The sequence below is a fragment of the Carcharodon carcharias genome, chromosome 30 (assembly GCF_017639515.1).
Source record: "Carcharodon carcharias isolate sCarCar2 chromosome 30, sCarCar2.pri, whole genome shotgun sequence".
Taxonomy (NCBI): Eukaryota; Metazoa; Chordata; class Chondrichthyes; order Lamniformes; family Lamnidae; genus Carcharodon; species Carcharodon carcharias.
The window spans coordinates 16,696,540-16,717,965 of record NC_054496.1 but is presented as its reverse complement, the minus strand read 5'-3'; the positions used below and the strand labels follow the sequence as shown (position 1 = coordinate 16,717,965).

The 21,426-nt window shown below is 46.7% G+C and overlaps 1 protein-coding gene across 6 annotated transcripts in view; it reads right to left on the bottom strand.

Annotated features, from left to right (window-relative positions):
• kank2 (KN motif and ankyrin repeat domains 2) overlaps nt 1-21,426 on the bottom strand; it is a 110,969-nt gene that overhangs the window by 21,505 nt on the left and 68,038 nt on the right. For all 6 annotated transcript variants that reach the window (XM_041177120.1, XM_041177117.1, XM_041177116.1 and 3 more), the window contains 2 exons: nt 8,781-8,871; nt 2,623-4,518 (listed from right to left, as the gene is read on the bottom strand). In XM_041177120.1, the coding sequence (XP_041033054.1) occupies nt 2,623-4,518; nt 8,781-8,817 (1,933 nt within the window). In that variant the 5' untranslated portion in view covers nt 8,818-8,871. The remainder of the gene's footprint in view (nt 1-2,622; nt 4,519-8,780; nt 8,872-21,426) is intronic.

Here is a 21,426-nt window from a genome sequence, read left to right as displayed (position 1 = left end):
TGGGAGTGTTTGATGGGGACAGTGTAGAGGGAGCTTTACTCCGTATCTAACCCTGTGCTGTAACTGTCCTGGGAGTGCTTGATGGGGACAGTGTAGAGGGAGCTTTACTCTGTATCTAACCTCATGTTGTACCTGTCCTGGGCATGTTTGATGGGGACGGTGTAGAGGGAGCTTTACTCTGTATCTAACCTCATGTTGTACCTGTCCTGGGCATGTTTGATGGGGACGGTGTAGAGGGAGCTTTACTCTGTATCTAACCCCGTGCTGTACCTGTCCTGGGCATGTTTGATGGGGACGGTGTAGAGGGAGCTTTACTCTGTATCTAACCCCATGCTGTACCTGTCCTGGGGGTGCACGCTATGAATAATGGATTAAGAAAATGTTCAGTTTCTGAGTGTTAGATGGTCATTTAAGTGTTCCTCAATCCCACATTCGGAATAATGCCTCCTACCTCAGTGGTGGGATGGTTTTCCAAAACTCAGCTAAGGTGTGTTCTGCTGCAGGTTAGTGTTCATTTCAGGCCAGCTTTCTACTCGTGTCTGTTGCATATAGGAACTAAACTGAGGCTGCCCAATCTTATTTTAATTGGGACCTCTCAGCATGGAGCGAGACTCCTTCCCCCACTGATCTGGGCTGGGTTTCAATTCCCCAGAGCTGAAAATTCATTGTCTTAGCCCCTGCCTGACCCAGTGATCGCCCATCAATGGAAAGGTTCATAATGCACTCCAGTTGATAAAGTGCTCTATCCACATAAACTCCCATGATTAAACCCACTTCCTATTCACCCTGATCGGACAGAATTTCTGTCCCAGTAAAACACAAGTCAGGATAAATCCTGGAGCAAGCTGCAATGCCACTATCCAGCTGCTGATGCTCAGCAGATCAGATATTCTCAATACAGGAATGCTAGGAGAAGGGGAAGAGAATGAGGAATAAGGACCCAGGGGAGGGGGGTGAGAAACAGGGATGGGGGAAGGGGGTGAGAAGGAGGGACCAAGGGAGGGGATTGGTTAGGAGGGACCAGGGGAAGTGGAGTGGGAATGAGGGCCCGGGGGGGAGGGGGTGAGAAAGACAGACCCAGGGGAGGGGAGTGGGAATGAGGGAGTCAGGCAGAGGAGTTGGGAATAGGGACCCAGGGGAGGGGGTGAGGAAGATATATGGGAGGGGAGTGGGAATTAGGGACACAGAGGAGGGAGTGAGGTAGAGGGAGCAGGAGAGAGGAGAGGGGAAGAGAGACTCAGCATGGGTGTGGGGGAAAGATATATGGGATAGGAATGGGAAAGAGGGAAGGAGGGGAGGAGGGAAGAAGGGGAACCTGGTGGGTGGGGATGGAGGAAGCAGATCCAGGGAAGCAGTGAGGAGGATTTAGCTGGAAGTGGCCCAGCAGCAGGGAGAGGAGCTCATGGGAAGGATGAGTGAGCTGGAGTTTGACAGGAAATGGGAGTCCGGTAAAATTTGGGAGCAGCAGTTCCAATGGGTGGGGGTGGTGGTGGTGATGTGGGGGGTGGTGGTGGTGATGTGGGGGGTGGTGGTGGTGATGGGGGGGGGGGGGGGGGGGGGGCGTATGTTGATTCCTGTCAGAAGATGCTGATGGTTGACAGGATGCAATTGCTGATCCCAGCACCATTGTATTGGAATGATCGGTTATGTCTCAGGCTCTGACTGCAGGCTGTCCTGGCAGACTGAGAAGATGCTGAGCGGATGTTGTGTCCATTTTCCATCTCTGCTCCCCTGTCTTTCCAGAGCTGCTATTTTAGGAGAGTCAGTCAGTCAGATCCAATGGTTCTGAGCACCCTGCTGGATCAGCTCTTCTGTCAGGTCTCTGGAAAGCAGATCCGCTGTTTTCCTGCATTGTTCCAATATTTTTCTCATTGCTTTTCCCTTGTTCTGCTGCTGAAATTGCAAAACCCCTGCTTTGGGCTCATGGGAGAATCATCCTCCATCTGGGGCAAAACTCCAACTGTTTTTGTAAAAATTAAACTAAACTGAAAGCTGATAACACCACGTTTACATGTTATCTTAACTCCTCACATAAGAGATAGGAGGAGTCAGCCATTCAGCCCATCAAGCCTACTCTGCCATTTAATGAGATCAAGGTTGATCTGACTGTGGCTTTATCTCCACTTTCCTGTCTGTCCTCCATAGCCCTTGACTCCCTCGCCAATCAAAAACCCGTCTAGCTCAGCCTTGAATGTATTCAATGACCCAGCTCAACTGCTCGCTGGGGTAGAGAATTCCAAAGACTAACAATCCCCTGAGAGACGAAATTCCTCTTCATCTCCATCTTAAGCAGGAGACCCATTATCATTACACTGTGCCCCCTAGTTCTAGATTCCTCCAGGGAAGGACACATCCTCTCAGCATCCACCCTGTCAAGTTCCTCAGAATCTTATAATGAGATCACCTCTCATTTTCCAATGAGTAGAGGCCCAACCTGCTCAGTCTTTCCTTATAAGACAACCTCTTCAGCCCAGGAATCAGCCGAGTGAACCGTCTTTCAACTGCCTCCAATCCAAGTATCTGTCCCCTTAAGTGAGCCCAAAACTGCACATAGTACTCTAGATGTGGTCTGTGCAACAATCAATGATAGCAGCATAGAGCACACTCACTTTAATACCTTACCTTGCGTGAGCTGCTCTACAGCTTCCCTTAGCTCCGCCCCGCTCGGTCCCGTCTTCACCTGCTTCATACTCTTTGCTGTGGTCATCACCGAGTTCACTTCCTCGCATGTGGACGCAAGTGTTGTTACAATTGTACAGGTCACCACCTTGGCTGCAACCTCCTTAAATGGTGTGTCAGAGGTAGGCCCCACCCTCTCCTCACTGACCACTGCTTCGCCTCCACTATGCAAGCTGCTGCCCAGTTTGGTTGCAGGTGGTGCCGTAGCACTGGCAGGGTGCCGGCTGCCGCTGGGCGAGGCCTGGGCTATGTCCACCTTAGAATAGGGCATCTCTTTCGGTTGTCCCTGCAGATGCGTGAACTGTGGCTGCTCCCTGTTCTGAATCAGATCCTTGCACGCCTGTTCGCCAAGAGAATATCCAAAGTGGCTAACTTGCACGCCCACTGACCGCTGTGGTACGAGCTGAACCAACCGGTCCTTCCTGTCACCGCCTGGGACAAGGCCTCCCCTTTTACCAGCCTTGCCTTCGAGTGGTTGAGATTGGACGTCTGCCTCGGGTGAAGCTCTCCAGGTCCTGTCTTGATTTGGTGGTTGCTTTGACCAACCCAGGATTGCTCCTCCAGTGCTAGCTGTCACTGAGATGTCTGCCTGTTGCCCTTTATCCGCCATCTCTTTCTTCTGGCCCTCAATGCTCCGGTGAGCGGCCTCCAGCTCTCTAGTGGTTTCCTGCAGTCGCTTCTCCAACATTGAGATCTTCTTGGTTAGAAGCTCCGTGACATGACGATAATGCTCTACCTCTAGCTGTAGTGATGAGGGGGATATTCCCAGGTCCTTTTCTCGCACCCAAACACCCACGCTCCTGACCTCAGCTGGGCTTCCGTTTGTCACTTTGACCCTTGAACTCTCATCAGTTCCATAACTACCTGGCCTGGTGTCTTTGGTTTGTTTAGAATTGTCCTTTTCAAGTTTCCCGATGTTACCCTGTGGCGATTTTTTGAGCACTGGAGATAGAGGCAATTCTGCTTTGCCCTGGTGGCTATCTTCTTCGGGTAGGTCAATGTAAAGCTCCCCTTTGGGCTTGCTGGGTGCAGTCAGTGATTTCTGTGGCCCAAAGCCCATGCTGTGGCCAAGGAACTTCTGACTCTTCAGCTGGACGCTGAGCTGCCTCTTCTCTTCTTGAAGGACAGAGATCTTCACCTGAAGGACAGGAACTATCTTCACTTGGTCCTCCAGCTCCCGCAGCCTTCGCAGAGCCACAGCCATCTGCTCCCGGATATTGTGCAAGTGAGTCGGGTTTGGGGTGGAGGGCGTGACCAAGCCTGAGCTCAGCGGAGTGAACTGGCCACAGGGAGCACTCTGTGACCCGTTGTGCGAGGAGAGCCTTGTGGACGACTGGGTCTGCAGGCCTGTTCCGGCCAGGGAGCTGGTGGAGCCCGCTACACTGCTGTGCAGGCTGCTCAGGCTGGTGTATCGTGGCCTCCTTCCCTCCCCACACCCCAGGGGCTCCTCTTCCAGCCGCCTCTTGGTTTCCAGCAAGGTCTTTTCCACCCTCGCGTTGTAACTGCTGGGCATCAGTGGTGGTGGCCTATTGTAGCTCCCGGAAAAGCTGCACGAAGGGGTGTACATGCTTCGGCCGCAGTACGAGACAGAGGAGCGCCGGCTGTCAGCGCTGGCGTTGGAGCAGAGGGACTCCGTGGAAGTCCACCAGGACCCCGTGTAACTGCAACCTCTCGGCTTCCGGTGGATGTGAACCTTCTTGATCGTGTTCCCCTTCTCAATATCATCCACGTACTTCACAAAGTCCAGGTCCAGGTGGAAACCATAGGGAGTTTCCACGGAGTAGGGCAAAGTCTGATCCTTATCCTTGACTTCTGAACCAGCTGAAAGGTTAACTTTACCTGGAAGACACAGCAAGAAAATCATAGGAGTGGGCTATCATTTATGACAGGTGTGCGCATTAAAAATAACCGCAATTTTATCCATTCAAGATCCTGCCATTCACACCTTCTCTAGACACCATTTAATTCTTTACTTGTCCCATTACAACTCCCTTTGGCCTTGCACCATGAAGCCTTTTGTCATTTAATCTCTCCCATCCTCCGCCTACCACAGGCCTTCCTTTTATTGTACTTTTCCCCTTCTGCCCTTTCACTTGCTCACAAAGCTATTACATTTCTAACTTGTGATGAAAGGTTACAGACCTGAAACATTAACTCTGTTTCTCTTTCCACAGATGTTGTCAGACCTGGTGACTACTTCCAGCATTTTCTATTTATATTGCAGATTTACAGCACCCGCAATATTTTGCTTTCCTATTACAATTTCCTCATGGTTCCATGATAAATGGAACTGCGAGGTAGGAGCAGTCCAAATAGGTCTCCCTACTCCATATGGGTAACATTGGGTTACTGTGAGAGTCAGACTGAAAGGAGAACTCATGTGCTGTCATTGACTCAAGGGGCTGTTTGGCCTCTTTCTGTACCGTATTGACTTCATGGCTCTATGTTTGGGGAAAAATTAGTCTGAGCAACATTTGAAATTAAGATTTAAACTTGGCATCTTTCATAGGGACTGGAGCGCATGATATAGTCAGCTGCTAGAAATTCCTCTGCGCTTGTATATATTCAGAGAGAGAACATACCATGATTGTCGAGACAGAAGCAGAGAAAGAGAAAGAGGCAAAGACAAGAGAGAAAAAGAGAAGGGAGAGAGAGAGAGCCGAAGAGAGAAAGAGAGGGACAGGGATCAAGAAAGCATGAATGCAACCATATCAAAAGATTGGAAGTGTTAACTCTCTATCTACACATCATAAGTTTCTGCTCAGTTGCAGAAGCATAAAAGGTTTATTAATTTTAAAGTGTTTCCTGTATCAGTGACTGACTTTTCCACAGAGCCACAGAGAGTACATTCACCCTGGTATCACGATGTCATTCTGAAGCATTGAACTCCTAAGGTTTTTTACCCTCGTGATTCAGGGCATTTTAGTACAATCAGGAATGACCTAAACAGAAAAACATTTTCACTGCACTGACCGACATCTTGGTTTCAACTTAAAAAAAATTGTTTCCAACATGGTGACACTTAAAATCTGTACCTCAGGTGTAGCATCTTATCTCTGGCCTCTGAGTGCAGTACTTCACAAATCCTCCTTGCCTTTCAGTAACCGCTCTCGCTGGGAGATACAATACAGACAACAGAGTCTGTCTGTCCAAATTCCACTCTCCCTCTCAGCCATGAACTGAGCTCACCAGTGTTTGCACCAACCAAACAGAATAACTCATCCTGTTGACAGACACAGTGGTGGGAGTAGTGAGGGTGGGTGAGGGGGGAGGAGGCGCCATCCAGCGAGAGCAAAGATCGGAGACTTGCACCCAAAGGCCAATTCTGGCATCGGTGCAGAGCCTCAGCTATTGACCGCGGATGAGAACTTGAAAGCAACATACATAGTGGACAGACAAAGTCTCTAGGAAATATTGTCCGTTCCACATACACTGTAAGTCGTACTCAACAGGGGGCATAGCAAGAACACATGGAGAGGCCCCTAAAAATTCAGCCAGGATTGTGAAGCAGAACAACAAGAAGACAGCATTGAGCAACATGAAAGGTCAACATTGTGTCTGTTCAATAAGAACGATAAGCCAGGCCAGGCATACTACTTCCTTCCAGAAAGCAACACTGGTTTCAAAAGGATGAAGGAGGATGGTTCAAACAAGAATACCCATCTCAGAACAGATGGGAATGTTTCTGGTAAAGACTGTCAATTGGGAATATCCGGGGAGCTGTGGTCACAGGTTGCCAGTGAAACTCACATACATTGGAACAATCCTGTCCAATTTTGGCTACCACACTTTGGGAACGATGTAACAGAGACAAAGAGTACAAAAGTAAAGAAGTTATGGTGAGCCTTCATAAAACACTGGCTAAGCCTCAACTGGAGGGTTGTATCCAATTCTGGGCACCGCACTTTAGGAGAAAAACGAAAGTATGGGAAAGGGTGCAGAAAACATTTACAAGAATGATTCCGGGGTGAGAGACTACGAGGATAGATTGGCAAAGCTGAGACTGTTAATCTTCTTTCCTCTAAAGATAAGAGGAGATTTGATAGAGGTGTTCAACAGCAGGCTCAAAGGCCGATTGACCTACTCCTGCTCCTATTTTCTATGTTTAACATCATGAGGGTTCTGGACAGAGTAGATAGGGAGAAACTGTTCCCATTGGCGGATGGATAAAAAACTGGAGGGCACGGATTTTAAGGTTATTGGCAAAAGAAGCAAAGGAACACAAATGATTTACTAATTTTAAAGTGTTTCTTGCATCAGTGAGTGACTATTTCATATCGCCACAGAGAGTTCATTTACCCTGGTACATTGCCACTCTGAAGAAGCCAGTGGCTAGGATCTGGAATGCACAGCTTGAGAGTGTGGTGGAGGCAGATTCAATCGTGCCTTTCAAAAGGAAACTGCATAATTATCCGAAGAGGAAAAATTTGCAGGGCTACAGGGAAAAGACAGTAGAGTGGGACTAGCTGAGTCGCTCTTCCGGGGAGCATGACAGCCCAAATGGCCTCCTGCTGTGAGGTAACCCTTTACAATGCTATGATTTGGAGAGGGCTGAGAGAGAGATCCGCCCAGAATGAAAGCAGGGATGAGGGGGTTCAGTTACATGGAGACACGAGAAAGGTGGGGTTATTTCTCCTTACAGCAGAGTTCAAGGGGAGATTTAACAGAGGTGTTCAAAATAAGGGGTTTTGATAAAGTAAATAAGGAGAAATAGTTTTCACTGGCAAGGAGGGTTGGTAACCAAAGAAAATATGGTTGAAGAAGCAGAGGAGAGATGAGGAGAATTTATTTTATGCAGCGAGTTGTTGAAATGCCTTACCTGAAAGGGCAGCAGAAGCAGATTTGATAATAACAGTGCAAAGGGAACATGGATAAATATTTGAAAAGGAAAGATTTGTGGAGCTATGAGGAAAGAACAGGGGAGTGGGAATAATTGAGCAGTTCTTCCAAAGATTCGGTAGCAGACATGGTGGACCAAATGGCTTCCTTCTGTGCTGTAGGATTCTATGATATGATGCACACGACATTCTGAAAGATGCTGTTGGCTACGACATGTTAGATGTGGCAACCATTTTCCCCAGTTTTCCAATCTTGACTGCTTGGTCATTATCTCTCAATAGAGGACCAGGGAGGGCCAGAAAGAATTACAGCCTGATCCTGTCCCGAACCAATAACCACACATACACACACTCTCTGGCAGAGGTCACTAGATAGTGAGCGGGGGCAAGGGCACAAGCTGAGATTACTCTTCAATCACTGGGGCTCAGTAAGCTCACCACAGTCCCAGGATTAAATCTAGGACCCTGTGGTCTGTAGGATTCAGCATTATGTGCGTGTTTAGTCACTAAGCTAGAGAGCTTAATAAATAAATGTGAAATCACTCTGTTACATTTAATGCAATATGATGTAACTTGTACAAATATGCAAAATATTAAGCTCTACCATGCATTTGGAGCCCTTGCCCACATATAATCTTAATTGAAAGTGACTTTTAATTTAATTTTCTACATTATGGAAATACATTTGATGCATATTAAGTTTGAAAAGCTTCACTGTGTAATTTGTGTATGTAGCTTTTATTTTTCATTAAGAAGATATATAAACCTATAGGGCCTGATTTTAACACACACAAAACCCACTCGCTTAAACAGAGTTAAAATTGGGCGTAATGTTCAGGAGAACATCTTTAGGTTCACATAAAGGCAATTGTTGGAGACTACAGGAGCAGTTTTAACTCAGCTCTCTGGATGGGATATCCTTGGGTTCAGGTGGAAAGACAGATTTTACATTCCATTTCAATATCGATTTCAAGAGTGAGTAAAATTGGTCTGGATATAAAACCAGTTCTGATGAAAGATCATCAGCCTAAAATGTTACTTGTGTGTTTCTCTCCATTGATACTGCCTGACCTGCTGGGTGTTTCCAGCAATTTCTGCTCATCAAACTAGTGGTGTACACAGATCCCACCACTTTCCCGATGGGCAGGTTAAGTTAGAATCATCCCCATGTGTCACACAAGTCTGAACAAACCTAGATTTATGCCAAGCTGGTTATCGAGTTATCACCTTAACTTAATATTGATTTGAATGCATTGTACATACCAGGGAAGCTCGCTTTCATTTGGAGCACCTCTGCCATCTTGACCTCTGATCTTCTGTCAGTCACTAGGAGATGAAGTAATCACACGGGAGTCTGTAGCCAAGAAGAAAAGGAAGTCAGAATGGTACAGAGAACAGGGCAGAACATTTGTGTTGTTCTGTCAGCAGTAGCTCAATAATCAGAGGATTGTAAGTTCAAGACCCACTCCAGAGACATAAGCACATTATCTAGGCTGACACTCCCTGTGCAGCACTGGGGGAGTGCTGCACTGTCAGAAATGCTGGCTTTGGAACGAAATGTTAAATCAAGGCCCTATCTGCTTTCACAGGTGGACATAAAGGGTCCTATTACGGGAAAGAGCAGGGGGGTTCTCCGTGATGTCTTGGAGCCAATATTTAACCCTCTGCCAACATCACTAAAAACAGATGATGTGGTCATTATCTTACTGACATTAATGGGGTCTTGCTGTGTGCAAATTGGCTGCCAACTTTCCTAAATTACAATAGTGAATGCACTTCAAAAGTACTTCATTAGTTGTAAAGCGCTTTGGGAGGTCCTGAGATTGCAAAAAGGTGTAATCCCTATCTTCAGCTTGCTTGGCCAGTGTTGTTGACACAAATGACCCTCTCTTCCACCTGCTGCTTGATACCTCCCTGCTCAGCACGAAGTATATTGGGGGCACCCTGCTCTATGGCACAAATTTGGACACAGGGTTGAGCAGCTAACCCCCTATTGGGGGAAGCTGTCCTTGAATACACAGTGTCGAAACAGGTCATTTGGCCCATCCAGTCCAAGCTGGTGTTTAAGCTCAATTTGAGACTCTTCTCAATCTAACTCTATCAGCATAACCCTCTCTGCCCTTGTTCCTCATATCTTCTCCCTAAATGCAAGTATAATATTCACCTCAACTACTCCCTGTGGTAGTGAGTTCCACATGGTCACCACTCTCTGGGTAAAGAAGATTTCTCTGAATTCCCCATTTGATTTCTTGCTGACTAGCTTATATTGATGGCCTCCAGTATTGCTCTTCTTCACAAGTGGAAACATTCTGTTTCTGTCAAAATCCTCCTTGATTTTAAAGACCTCCAGCAGGTCACCTCATTTCTAGAGAAGAGGGATCCAAGCTGCTCATTCTTACCTGATAGGTGTATTTTGAGCTGAAGCGATCTTACTGGACAATTCTAGGCTTGCAGTTTAATTAGGAACTTAGACCTGGGCATGAGTGAATGACCAGCACCAATATAATACCGCATCTAACAGGTAGCTCAGGGAGTTTTAACATGAGCAGATGGGGTACCAACAACAACTCGTATTTATAGAATACCATTAACTTAATAAAATGTCCCAAGGTGCTTCACAGGAGTGCTATCAAACAAAACGTGACACAAAGCCACATAAGGTGGTATTTGTGATGAAAGCTAGGTCAAAGGCTTTAAGGATCATCTGGAAGGAGAATAGTGAGGGAGAGGCGCAGAGAGATTTAGGAAAGGAATTCCAGAGCTTGGGGCCCAGGCAGCTGAAGGCATGGCCACTAATGGTGCAACGATTAAAAACAGGGATGTACAAGAGGCCAGAATTAGAGTATAGGTAACTTGTGGGGCTGCTGGGTTGGAGGAGATTTCAGAGATAGGGAGGGGGCAAAGCCATGGAAGGATCTGAAAACAAGGATGATAATTTTAAAATTGTGACATTGCTTAGCAACAGTACGATAGAACTGAACATTCTATCTGCTGACCTTATGGGACCCTCAACACAGTCTGAGTTCCCACGTCATACTGCTCACCCTCTGAATGTCAGGTTCAATTATTTTCAATGTATTTGCTCTTGGCACGCAGGGAATTCTGTCAAAGTCACATTTATTGCACTGAGGGCTTTGAGACAACAATTCGGTGGAGGCAGGAGTTGTATGTAGGGCTGGGGGTGGCAGTTCCGGTTCCTGAAGAATTCAGAGAGATTTTTCTCTACCCTGATGTTAACCTGCAATTTACCAAATTGCTGAATTCAACATCCATGTTAGGATTTGAACTCAGGATCCCTGGATTTTTAGCTTCCTAGCCCAGTCCCACAGCCCTTGTTCAGGGGCATTTAAGAGTCAACCACATTGTTACAGCAGGTAAGGACAACAAATTTCCTTCCATTAGTGAGCCAGAATTGGCAATAGTTTCATAGTCATCATTAGACTTTTAATTCCAGATTTTTATTGAATTCAAATTCCACCATCTGCTGTGGTGGGATTTGAACTCAGGTCCCCAGAGCATTACCCTGGGTCTCTGGATCACTAGTCCAGCGACAAGATCACTATGCCATCGCCTCCCCCTAACTATGTTTACATAGTTAAGTACAGCACAGACCAGGCCATTTGGCCCAACAGGTTAATGCTGGTCTTTGTGCTCCACACGAGCTTCCTCCCAGCCCTCTTTATCTCTCCCCATCAACATATCATGAGTAACTGAGGTATGGAGTAAATTGTGAAGAACGGGAATCTAGGGATGGATACACATGGACCATTAAAAGGTGGAAAAGGACAAAAAACGCAAATAGAATAGTTTTTGTAAGTTGCAACACTGAATTAAAAAAAGGAGTTGACGTGGAACCTGTACAGACATAGTTTGGGCCAAAGATGTTTGAAATGATTATTTTCATAGTGTGGCGATCACACAAATAAGGGCTGTACTCAACACAAACTGTTTACTTGTGGCGCCAATATATCTGCAACAGTCTGAATGCTTTGTTGGGTCAGTTAGGGTTGAACCCAAACTTAGCTCTGACCTCCATTACTGTGTGATGTCCTCAAAAAATGAAACTAGAACATGGTTCTTCACCTCTTGATACTTGGCATTAACATCATACATACTCCCAGCCCCAGTATAACAGGTTTTAAGCACAGAGCTAAGCTCCCTATACACATCCCCATCAAAAACTCCCAAGGCAGGTAGAGCATGAAGTTAGATACAGAGTAAAGGTCCCTATACACTGCCTCATCAAACACTCCCCATGCAGGTCCAGCACGGTGTTAGATTTTGAGTTAAGCTCCCTCTACACTGTCCCCAACAAATACTCCCCGAGCAGGTACAACACTGGGGTAGATACAGGGTAAATTTCCCTTCACACTGCCTCATGAAACACACCCGAGCAGGTACAATGCGGGGGTAGGTACTGAGTAAAGCTCCCTCTTAGTTGATTGACAATCTATGGAATGTAACTTGGTTCATTAAGGGGATTGAATTATTATGGATTTTTTTCTTCCTTTTATTCGTCCGGAGTTACACTGTTGTGTGGGGAGAGTTCTGGACTTGGCAAGTTGTACACATGTGGTCAATTAGAAGGAACAAGCAGACTTACTTTGCTCTATACTTCCCAATGATGCCTCCCCCAGTGCCAGTAATCCCCAAACTGCCTGAATCGGCTCCCACAATTTCCAGAGCAGCCAGTCAGCTCTCTGTGTGTGGCTGTTTGCCAAGCTGCTGCTCAGGTTTGAGTTCTGGCCCCTGCAGCCTGCAGCCTGCACCCTGCTTTAGCACTGAATCATCTCCCTGTTTGGCATCAATGCTGGTGTATTTGGCCTTGAAGATAAGAGGTGAGTGCTCAGTCCTGTAAAACGGGTGTCCAACAACACAGTTTCTGGCTGCATTCCATTCCTATTAACGATGCAGTTCTAATATTATGAGACAGCTCTTCCCTGAGATAAACACTCACGGCTGTCAAGCACTTATTGTGGAAATAAATTGGGGGGGGGGGTGCGGCAGCAAAATTGTTCTTGGTATTGATGGAATATGGGTGATAACAGGCCATTTTACACCCCTCCCGTTGTCTTTTAATTGAAGTTACTGTTAAAGGGATTTGGACCTAGTGTACGATGGCCCATGGTCCAGGATCAGTGAAACAGGCAGCCTGGCCTGGCCTCGATTGAAATCTCTCCTGAGAGTCCTCTGCAGCATTTTAGTGTCAGCCTAGACTAGATGCTATAGCCCTAATGTGGACCCTCCTAATGCAGACCCATACGCCTCTGACTCACCAGTTAGAGAGCTATCAAATCAGCCAAGCCTTGAGGGTCCATTTGATGTGCTGAATTGCAAATACACACAGCAGGTATTTTCTTTTATAGAGGGGACTGGGGTTAATTGGATAGCTCTGCCAATGAGCCGGGGATAGACACAATGGGCCAAATGGCCTCCTTCTCTGCTGTATCATCCTATGATTCTACTTAAACTGTGAGCACTTTAAAAAAAAACATTCACACGCTCAGTAGGAGGGAAACAGCAGAGCAGAAAGGAAAAGCTGCCCACAGGGGAGTACAGCCTTTGTCTTTAACTCAAAGGGGAATGGCCTCATTGCTAACTGATCAGTACACTGTGCAGAACATTTCCTGGCCTAGAAGTGTGGATTTTCCACAGCTTGTTCTCCTTGTGTTGTAGATCGACATGTTAGAGGGCTAGGGCTAATGCAAGTGAAATTTCCACATTATGCTATGAGCCCTTTCCCCGCAAGGTCAAGTGTTAAGTGGTCAGGAGCAATACCCATTGGGCATTGAGTGATGATCTGATGATGGACTGAGGTTAGGGGATATTAGCTAGCATAGGCTAACTGCTGCTGGGCGACACTAACGTTCTGATTAAAGGAGCCTTTGTCGGCCATTTAAAATGTGCTGCCTCAAATTCAATATTCTTGCCCGTGTGTTAAAATCCCTCCATGTCCCTTCCTATCTCTGTAATCCCTTAAATCTATAACCTTCTGGGATCTCTGCACTCGTCTAATTCTAACCTCCCCAGTTTCATTGTTAGCTCTGCCTTCAACTGCTTGGGCCCTAAGCTCTGGATATGTGCATCCTAAACTTCACCCCATCTCCCTCCTCCTTCAAGACACTCCTTAAAACCCACCTTTTCAGGAAGCTTTTGGTTACTGTCTTAACATCAACTTATCTGGCTCTCTGATAACCCTTAGGATGTTTTACTATTATTTTACTACTATTAATGGTGCTATATAAATGCAAGCTGTTGCTCTAAGGGGTGTTTGTGTGACCAGTGCATGGTACCATGGTTACTGCAATGATCTCCACTTCTCAGAGGTTAGGCCGTGTTTGGGCCTAGATGCCACTCTGATGGTTTAGTGAGTGAATGTACCGTATGGCTCGTGCCTTATGGATGACAGGGTCACTCAGTTTGCACTGGGCTGTGGTGGCAATAGGAAGCCAATTATTGGCTTTGGGGCCCTTGGGATGGCTCCTAATTTGCTGGGGCAAAGGGAGAGAGGACTGCATAAGAGGCCAGAGCTAGAGGAGTGCAGAGGCCTGGGAGGGTTGTAGGATTGGAGAAAGTTACAATGATAGGGATGGGTGAGGGATTTGAACATGAGGACAAAAATTTTATAATTGAGGTGTTGCTGGTTTGGGAACCAATGTAGATCAGTGAGCACAGGGGTTGATGGCGGAATGAGAACAGGATGAGGAGCGATAGGATACAAGTGACTACTTTCCAGTTCTGCAGAACCCACTTTATGGGAATGTTCAGACCCCGGGAGAAATTCCTGATCCCAACAGCTGATCTTCCCACTAGGCTTGTTCACCATCCTCCCCTCGAGCAATCATTTCACTCAAATACACCCAGAGATAAGAAGCCAAACAAAAATCGCCCGCAATTAAACAATTCCTCTTCCTCTAGATTGCATGCTACAGGCAACAGAAACAACTCATTCTCTCGCCATCTTCAGTAAAGTTGGTTGAGGCCAAATCTCTGATGGATGCTGGTGATATTATTCCAAAGACAACTAATCGTTAATGATGACAGCTCATCCAATGTTCCCTACGATATTCCTGCATAACTGGATCCGCACTTGGAAGTGCTGTAACATGCAGAGCAATGGACCAAGAGCTGGAAAGTGGGATTAGGCTGGATTGCTCTTTATTTGGTGGCATGCAATGTACACAATAGGCTGAATGGCCTCCTCTGTGCTGCAAATTTTCTATGCCTAGAGAACACAGAATGCACCAACACAGGAAGAGGTAAATGTTTACAGAAGAAAACTTGATGAAAGGAAAAGGAATAGAGAGCTAGACTGAAATGCTGGGATGAAGTGGATGGAATAGGAGGAGATTTGTATGGAATGTGAAGTCCAGCACAGACTCATTAGGCTGAATGTCCTGTTTCTGTGCTGTTTATGAAGCAGAAGGTCTTGCCTCCAGGAAGAAGGGAATGCTTTGGGAAGTCCAACTATCTCTTTGTATGCCGAGTAATTCTCTTGATAGATTTGATTTGATTAAAGTAGTTAAGTATGACGTGCCATTTACAACCTGGTTAGCTCAATGTAAGAGTGATTAATGCTCTCTGGCATTGCAGTCTTTTGCAGTCCACATACAAGAGGGTTAATTCCTGGAATCCAAGATTGGCTTCCCAAGGGAAGGGTTAGATTGTGGCATTTACCTTGATCTTATTCAAGTCTAGTTCTCCCTGACTTTTGGAATTATCCATAAAGGTTAAGGGAATTGTGTAATAAATCACCTCACAACACTCCAACAAAGCACAGTTCACATCTCCATATTGTGAGGATAGAGACACTGGAGAAGGTGCAAAAAAGATGATACCAGAACTGAGGGGCTAACTCTCAGGAAAGACTGAACATGTTTGGACTCTTATCACAAAAAAAGAGAGGCTGAGGGGTGACCTAATAGTGGACTTTATGAAGGGATCCCACGGAATAGACATAGAGAAGATATTTTCACTTGTGGGGGAGACCAGAACTCGTAGCTAAAAATATACAAGAGTCAATAATACATCCAGTAGGGAATTCAAAAGAAATTTCTTTACTCAGAGAACGGTTACAACATGAAACTCACTATCATAGGGAGTAGCTGAGGTGAATAAGCATAAATACATTTCAACTAGATAAGCATGAGGGAGGAAGAAATAGACCGATATGCTGATAGGCTGAGTTGAAGCCGGGTGGGAGGAGGGTCATGCAGAGTATAAACTGGCATTGAGGAGTTGGGCTGAATGACCCGTTTCTGTGCAGTAACTAAAAATATTTAACAAATTTTAGGTTTGCATTTAGAAATCAGGCTTGAAACTGACTGCACCAGAAACCCCAGAATTGAATATCACCATATCCCTCCAAATGTAGAGCCCAGTACTTGCTTATACACTGACACACAGATAGTGCTATATGCATAGACGCACACACACACATCCATCTCCACACACAGGCAGACACGCACATTCACACACACACACACTTAGAGACACACACATTTACACACAGACAGGTGCACACATTCATATACACACACACTCACAGATCCACAGACAGACATACACATTCTCACACTCACATACACACACGCATTTACACACAAACAGATGCACATTCATGTACACAGAGACACATACTCACAGACCCACAGACACACACACATTCTCACACTCAGACTGACAGACACACTCGGACGCACGGACAGACAAACACACACAGCCAAGACATGCAGCAAAAAGCATTCTCACCTCTGCAGCCGCTAGCCTGGTGCTGAGTTATATTGCCAGCTGCTCTTCTCTCATTCTCCTGCAGACCTGGTGTGTGTGACAAAGCCTGCCTGAGATGTTGAGGCTACATCACCTCCCTCCCACACTGGGTCACACTCAGTTAAAGGCAGCAAATTCTTCACTGCAAATGAGACTGACATTCTGCATCATGTGACAATGTTTACACTTTTGGGTTTAATGTTGGCTGAAGCTGCGGATTCACTCCCACCAGCGACAGCACCTTATTGGCATTTTTCGACTCTGGTCTTATTAACCCCCTGAGTGCTTCCTCTTATTCCCTTTTCCTCAGCCAATGCTTTCTCTTTCCTCCTGTCTGTCCCCTAACTCTTCCCCACTCTCCTCCTCATGGAGCTGACTCTGACTTGCACCAGACACTGTCCATCACCTAAATGTTCAGGTGAGCCGAAGATGAGTGTTACGGGTAACTTTATTGCTGGAGCCGTGCCTGACAACGAAGGGAACAGGGCAGCATAGAGAGAGGCCATTCAGCTCATCAAGTCTGTGTTGGATTTTTTGTGGGGGACAATCTAATTTGGAAGCTACGATTTAATCTGTATCCATTAACCTATCAAGCAGTGTATTCCAAATCCTAATCACTCACTGCAAAAAAAAAACAGTTACTCACGTTGTTTCTGAGTACTTTACCAATCATCTGAGCCCTCTGGTTATCATCCTTCAGCCACTGGAAATAGTTTCTCTTTATTTAATCTATCTAAACCCTTCATTTAAAAAAAAAAGTCTCCATCAAATGTCCTTTTAGCTTTCTCTGTTCAAAGGGAGAACACACCCTTCTCTAGTCTAACTAATCTCGTTCCTGGAACCATTCTACTAAATTTATTCTGTACCCTCTCCAAAACCCTCATAGCTTTTCCACAGTGTGGAGCCCAGGATTAGGCCGAATTAGTGCTTTGCAAAGGTTTAGTCTAACTTCCTGGATTTGAACTCTCTGCTTCTACTTACAAAGACCAAGATTCCTTGGGCTTTATTAACCATTTTGTTAACCTCTCCTGCCATCTTCAAAGATTAGTGCACATATACCCACCCCAGTCTCCCTGCTTTTGCACCCCTTTTAAAATTTAGCTTCTATTGTCTCTCTTGACCTAAGGTTTTAAAAAATGACTTAAAGGAGGAGAGATGTGGAGAGGTTTAGGGAGGAAGCTCTGAGTTTAGAGCCTAGGCAGCTGAAGATACGGCCACCAAAGGTGGCCAAAGATTAAAATCAGGCATTCATCAAAACCCTGACTTCAAGTAAATTGGAGTCTTGTAGGACTGGAGGAAATTACAGAGATAGAGAGGGGAGCAGGGCCATGGAAAGATTTAAACACAGGGATAAAAAATTTAGGTGTTAGCAGACTGGAGTCCAATGTAGGTCAGCAAGCACAGGGGTAATGGGTGAATGGGACTTGATGTGAGTTAGGACATGGGCAGCACAGTTTTGGATGAGCTGAAGTTAGGAAGGGGGTGCTGATATGTGGCCAGCCAGGACAGCATCGAGTCTGGAGGGAGCAAAGTCAAGGATGAGGGTTTTTACAGCAGACGAGCAGAAGCTCAGGGCATTTTTTGGATAGAGATCAGGAGCGGGAATCCTGCACGGCATTCCTCCACTTCCCTGGGTTCAGGGCCTCTTGTACCTATTTCTGTGGCAGTGCTCTCCGGGAATGATCAGTCCACCTGTGGAGAGGGGGGAAAGAGGCAAGTACATGGGGGGAAAAGGGAATAGAAAAATATGCTGAAAGGTTGGGATGGCGTACATGGAGGCTGGTGTACAGTACAGTATAAATACCAGCTTGGGCTGAATGGCCTGTTTCTGCGTAATTCTATTTAAGGATACCTGGGGTGCCAGGGGCGGGGGTGGCAGATAGGAGAATTAAAGTTGCCATCTGAAGCAAGAGACGTGACCTAGAGAAAAGCTCAGAAATCGGAGGGACAAAGGTACGAGGAACACTGTAGAAATGCAATGGAAAAAACAGTCAAAGGTTTAGCAGTGTTAAACCCCGCACATGTTTCTCATTTAATCCAGTTTAACAAAATGACTCATGACCAAGCAGCAATTTGTGCAGTCAGGAGAATGTGACGAAATATGTCCCTTGGGAAGCCTTTTATTCACGGCCTTTCCCTGTCTACAAGAATCAGTAGAAGAATCACATAACCCAAAACAGAACAGCTCACAGACAAGGGTGTTTAACAGCAGCACTTGTCCTGGGGTGGGGTGCAGTGGGAAACACGTTTATTATTATGGACCCCCACTCCTGTCCATCCACTGGAGCTATTGTCATCCTCGCATGTTCAATCCCCTTGACTCCACTCACTAATTAAATGGGCTGTCAGGTCTCCGAGGCCTCTATTTATCTCCTGTTCCCAAGACAGAAATCTCTCATCTCCGGGTAACATAGTTCCTGAGTGATGCGACAGCCCACAGACATCCAGGAATGCCTGGAGAGAGCTTAAAACAAAGCACACAGGCGCTCAGGAGCACAGAGCCGCAGGAACACAACCAGCCTCCAAAACAGAGGCCCTCCGAAGTGCCGGCCCTCCGAAACATACTCAGAAGGGCAGAATCTCTGAAATGTACAGCCTCCGAAACACAACCCCTCCAAAAACGCAACACCTCCGAAAACACAGCCCCGCTCGAAAACGCAGCCCCGCTGAAAAACGCAGCGCCTCTGAAACACAGCCCGTGAGACACACAGCCTCTCCAAAAATGCTGTCCTCTGAAACATGCAGCCCCTCTGAAAACACAACCCCTCCAAAAAATACGGACTCTCCAAAAGGACACAGAGCCTCAACATTCCGAGGAGAGATTTGGTCCACTTGTTCTCAAATTAAGAAATATTATGGTCTATGTGCCTCTCTCTTAAACTATCCTTCCTCACTCAGTAGCATTGGTGCGAGGCAGGGAGTTGGTGGTGAATGCTGCAGAGTATCAAAAAACAATAAATCAATTAAACAAAAAGGTGAAAAAGTAATTACCTTGTTGTCTCTATAGAAGCCTGTCTTTTTCCCAGTTGATAAATCGCTCTAGACAATGTCAGATTATGTCTGTGTTAAACCTCCCCAAACTCTGACTCACTGCTTCCGACGGCTTGACTCATTTTTTCTCAAGTCACTGTGTACGATATTCTAAACAGTATCCACAGGATCAGGAGAACCACAAGAAGGTTTGAATCAGCTGAAGCCACTTCCTACAAACCAGAATAACGGAGCCAGGCCATTCTCTCTCTCTCTTTTCTGGGTTGCCATCCTTTCAGTGAAGGTCCTGGATACATATTTCTGGGTAAAGAGAGTTTAATGCTCGCCTCACAATCTTCTGCCCTAAAGGACTCTTCCTGGGGCTCAGTTTTACAGACGCCATTCGACAGTCAGTGTCCATTATTCAAGTGTGATCCTCAGTAGGGGATATTCCATTGGTGTGCATCAGCAGTCCACACACATTTACCTTCCAGCAGGAGTCTACTGGCTATAGGTCAAGATCAGGCCCCCAGTTGTGCTCTGATTCCTCAGCCCGGGTTAATTATCACATCTTCACCACTATCCTAGCTCAGAAATCACCACAAGTGCAACCTCAGAAACACACACAGCTTTAGAAACGTGCAAACAGTCTCGGAATGTTGCACGCACAGCCTCGAAATGTTGCACCCACACAGTCTCGGAATGTTGCACGCACAGTCTCGGAATGTTGCACGCACAGCCTCGGAATGATGCATGCATAGGGCGAAATCTTGTTGAGGTGTCGAGGGTCTCACCTGCTGGCTGGAGAGCCGGTGAGGGACCTGTGCCGCCTCTTTGGGAAGGCCTGCCGAATCGCATACCAACCAGGCAAGGGCGAGGCCAGTGGTGGGCCTTCGCCTGGAGTCAGGACTCTTGGGGGCGGAGGTCTCACCTATCGAGAGCTGATGGGCAATCAGAGACCGGCAGCTCTTGTGCTCAGCAGCGCCACTGGGTGGCCGAGGCTGCTGCTGGAAGGACAGGTACCGGAGTCCCAGGGTCACAGTGTTTCTTTTTCATTCATTCATGGGATGTGGGCTTCGCTGGCTGGGCCAGCATTTATTGCCCATCGCTAATTGTCCTTGAGAAGGTGGTGGTGAGCTGCCTTCTTGAGCCGCTGCATCCATGTGGTGTAGGTACACCCACACTGCTGTTAGGGAGGGAGTTCCAGGATTTTGACCCACCGACAGTGAAGGAACGGCGATGGTGAGTGACCTGGAGGGGAACTTCCAGGTGGTGGTGTTCCCATCTATATGCTGCCCTTGTCCTTCTAGGTGGTGGCGACCATGGGTTTGGAAGGGTCACAGAGTGACACAGGCCACAGGTAAGTCATGTGGGTGAAGGGGGGGGTGGGGTGTGAGGGGTGGGGGAAGTGTGGTTTCGTGGGGTGCGGGTCAGGGAGTGGGGTGCAGGGGGCAGCAGCAAGGGCAGGGGGCTGGCTCTCAGATGGGTCCCTCCCCTTCCCAATGTGAAATCCCTCAAGGGACACTGCTCCGCCCCAGAGGTGACCAGCTGGCCACACAGTTTCAAGCCACATGGCAACAGGCATGTCCGCCGCTAGCGGTGGTGGGACGAGGTCCTTAAGTGGTCGTTAATTGGCGACTTACGGGCCTCAATTGGCTGCGGGAAGGTGACATGGTTCAGGGGCGTCACCAGCCTACCTGATAAAATGTCCTTCCAATTCCAAACTCGCCACCAGAGAGAGCAGGAGGTTCCGCCCAGAGTCTCCGAAACACACAGGGAGCCACGGAAAAACACACAGACCCTTGGAAACACACAAACACAAACGCACACAGCCTCGAAAACACGCGCATAGCCTTGGAAATGCACTGACCCTCGGAAACTTGCACACAGCCTCGGAAACACACACCTCAGAAACATGGACCCTCAGAAACACCGAGCCTGCTCTGTGTCACTCAACAATACTCTGGATAGAGCATGTGCCCACCTAGGACATCCCAGAATTAACATTTAAAGTTCAAAGTCTAGGTTCAGCACAGCAACTAATCCAATTAGGGATCTAACTGATCCTCTTACTGGAGCCAAACTCTCACTGATCTTGGTAATTTGTGACTCTATATAGTGGAAATAAACAGGGCGATGTTCTGCCTTTTGAAATTTTACAAAAACAAAA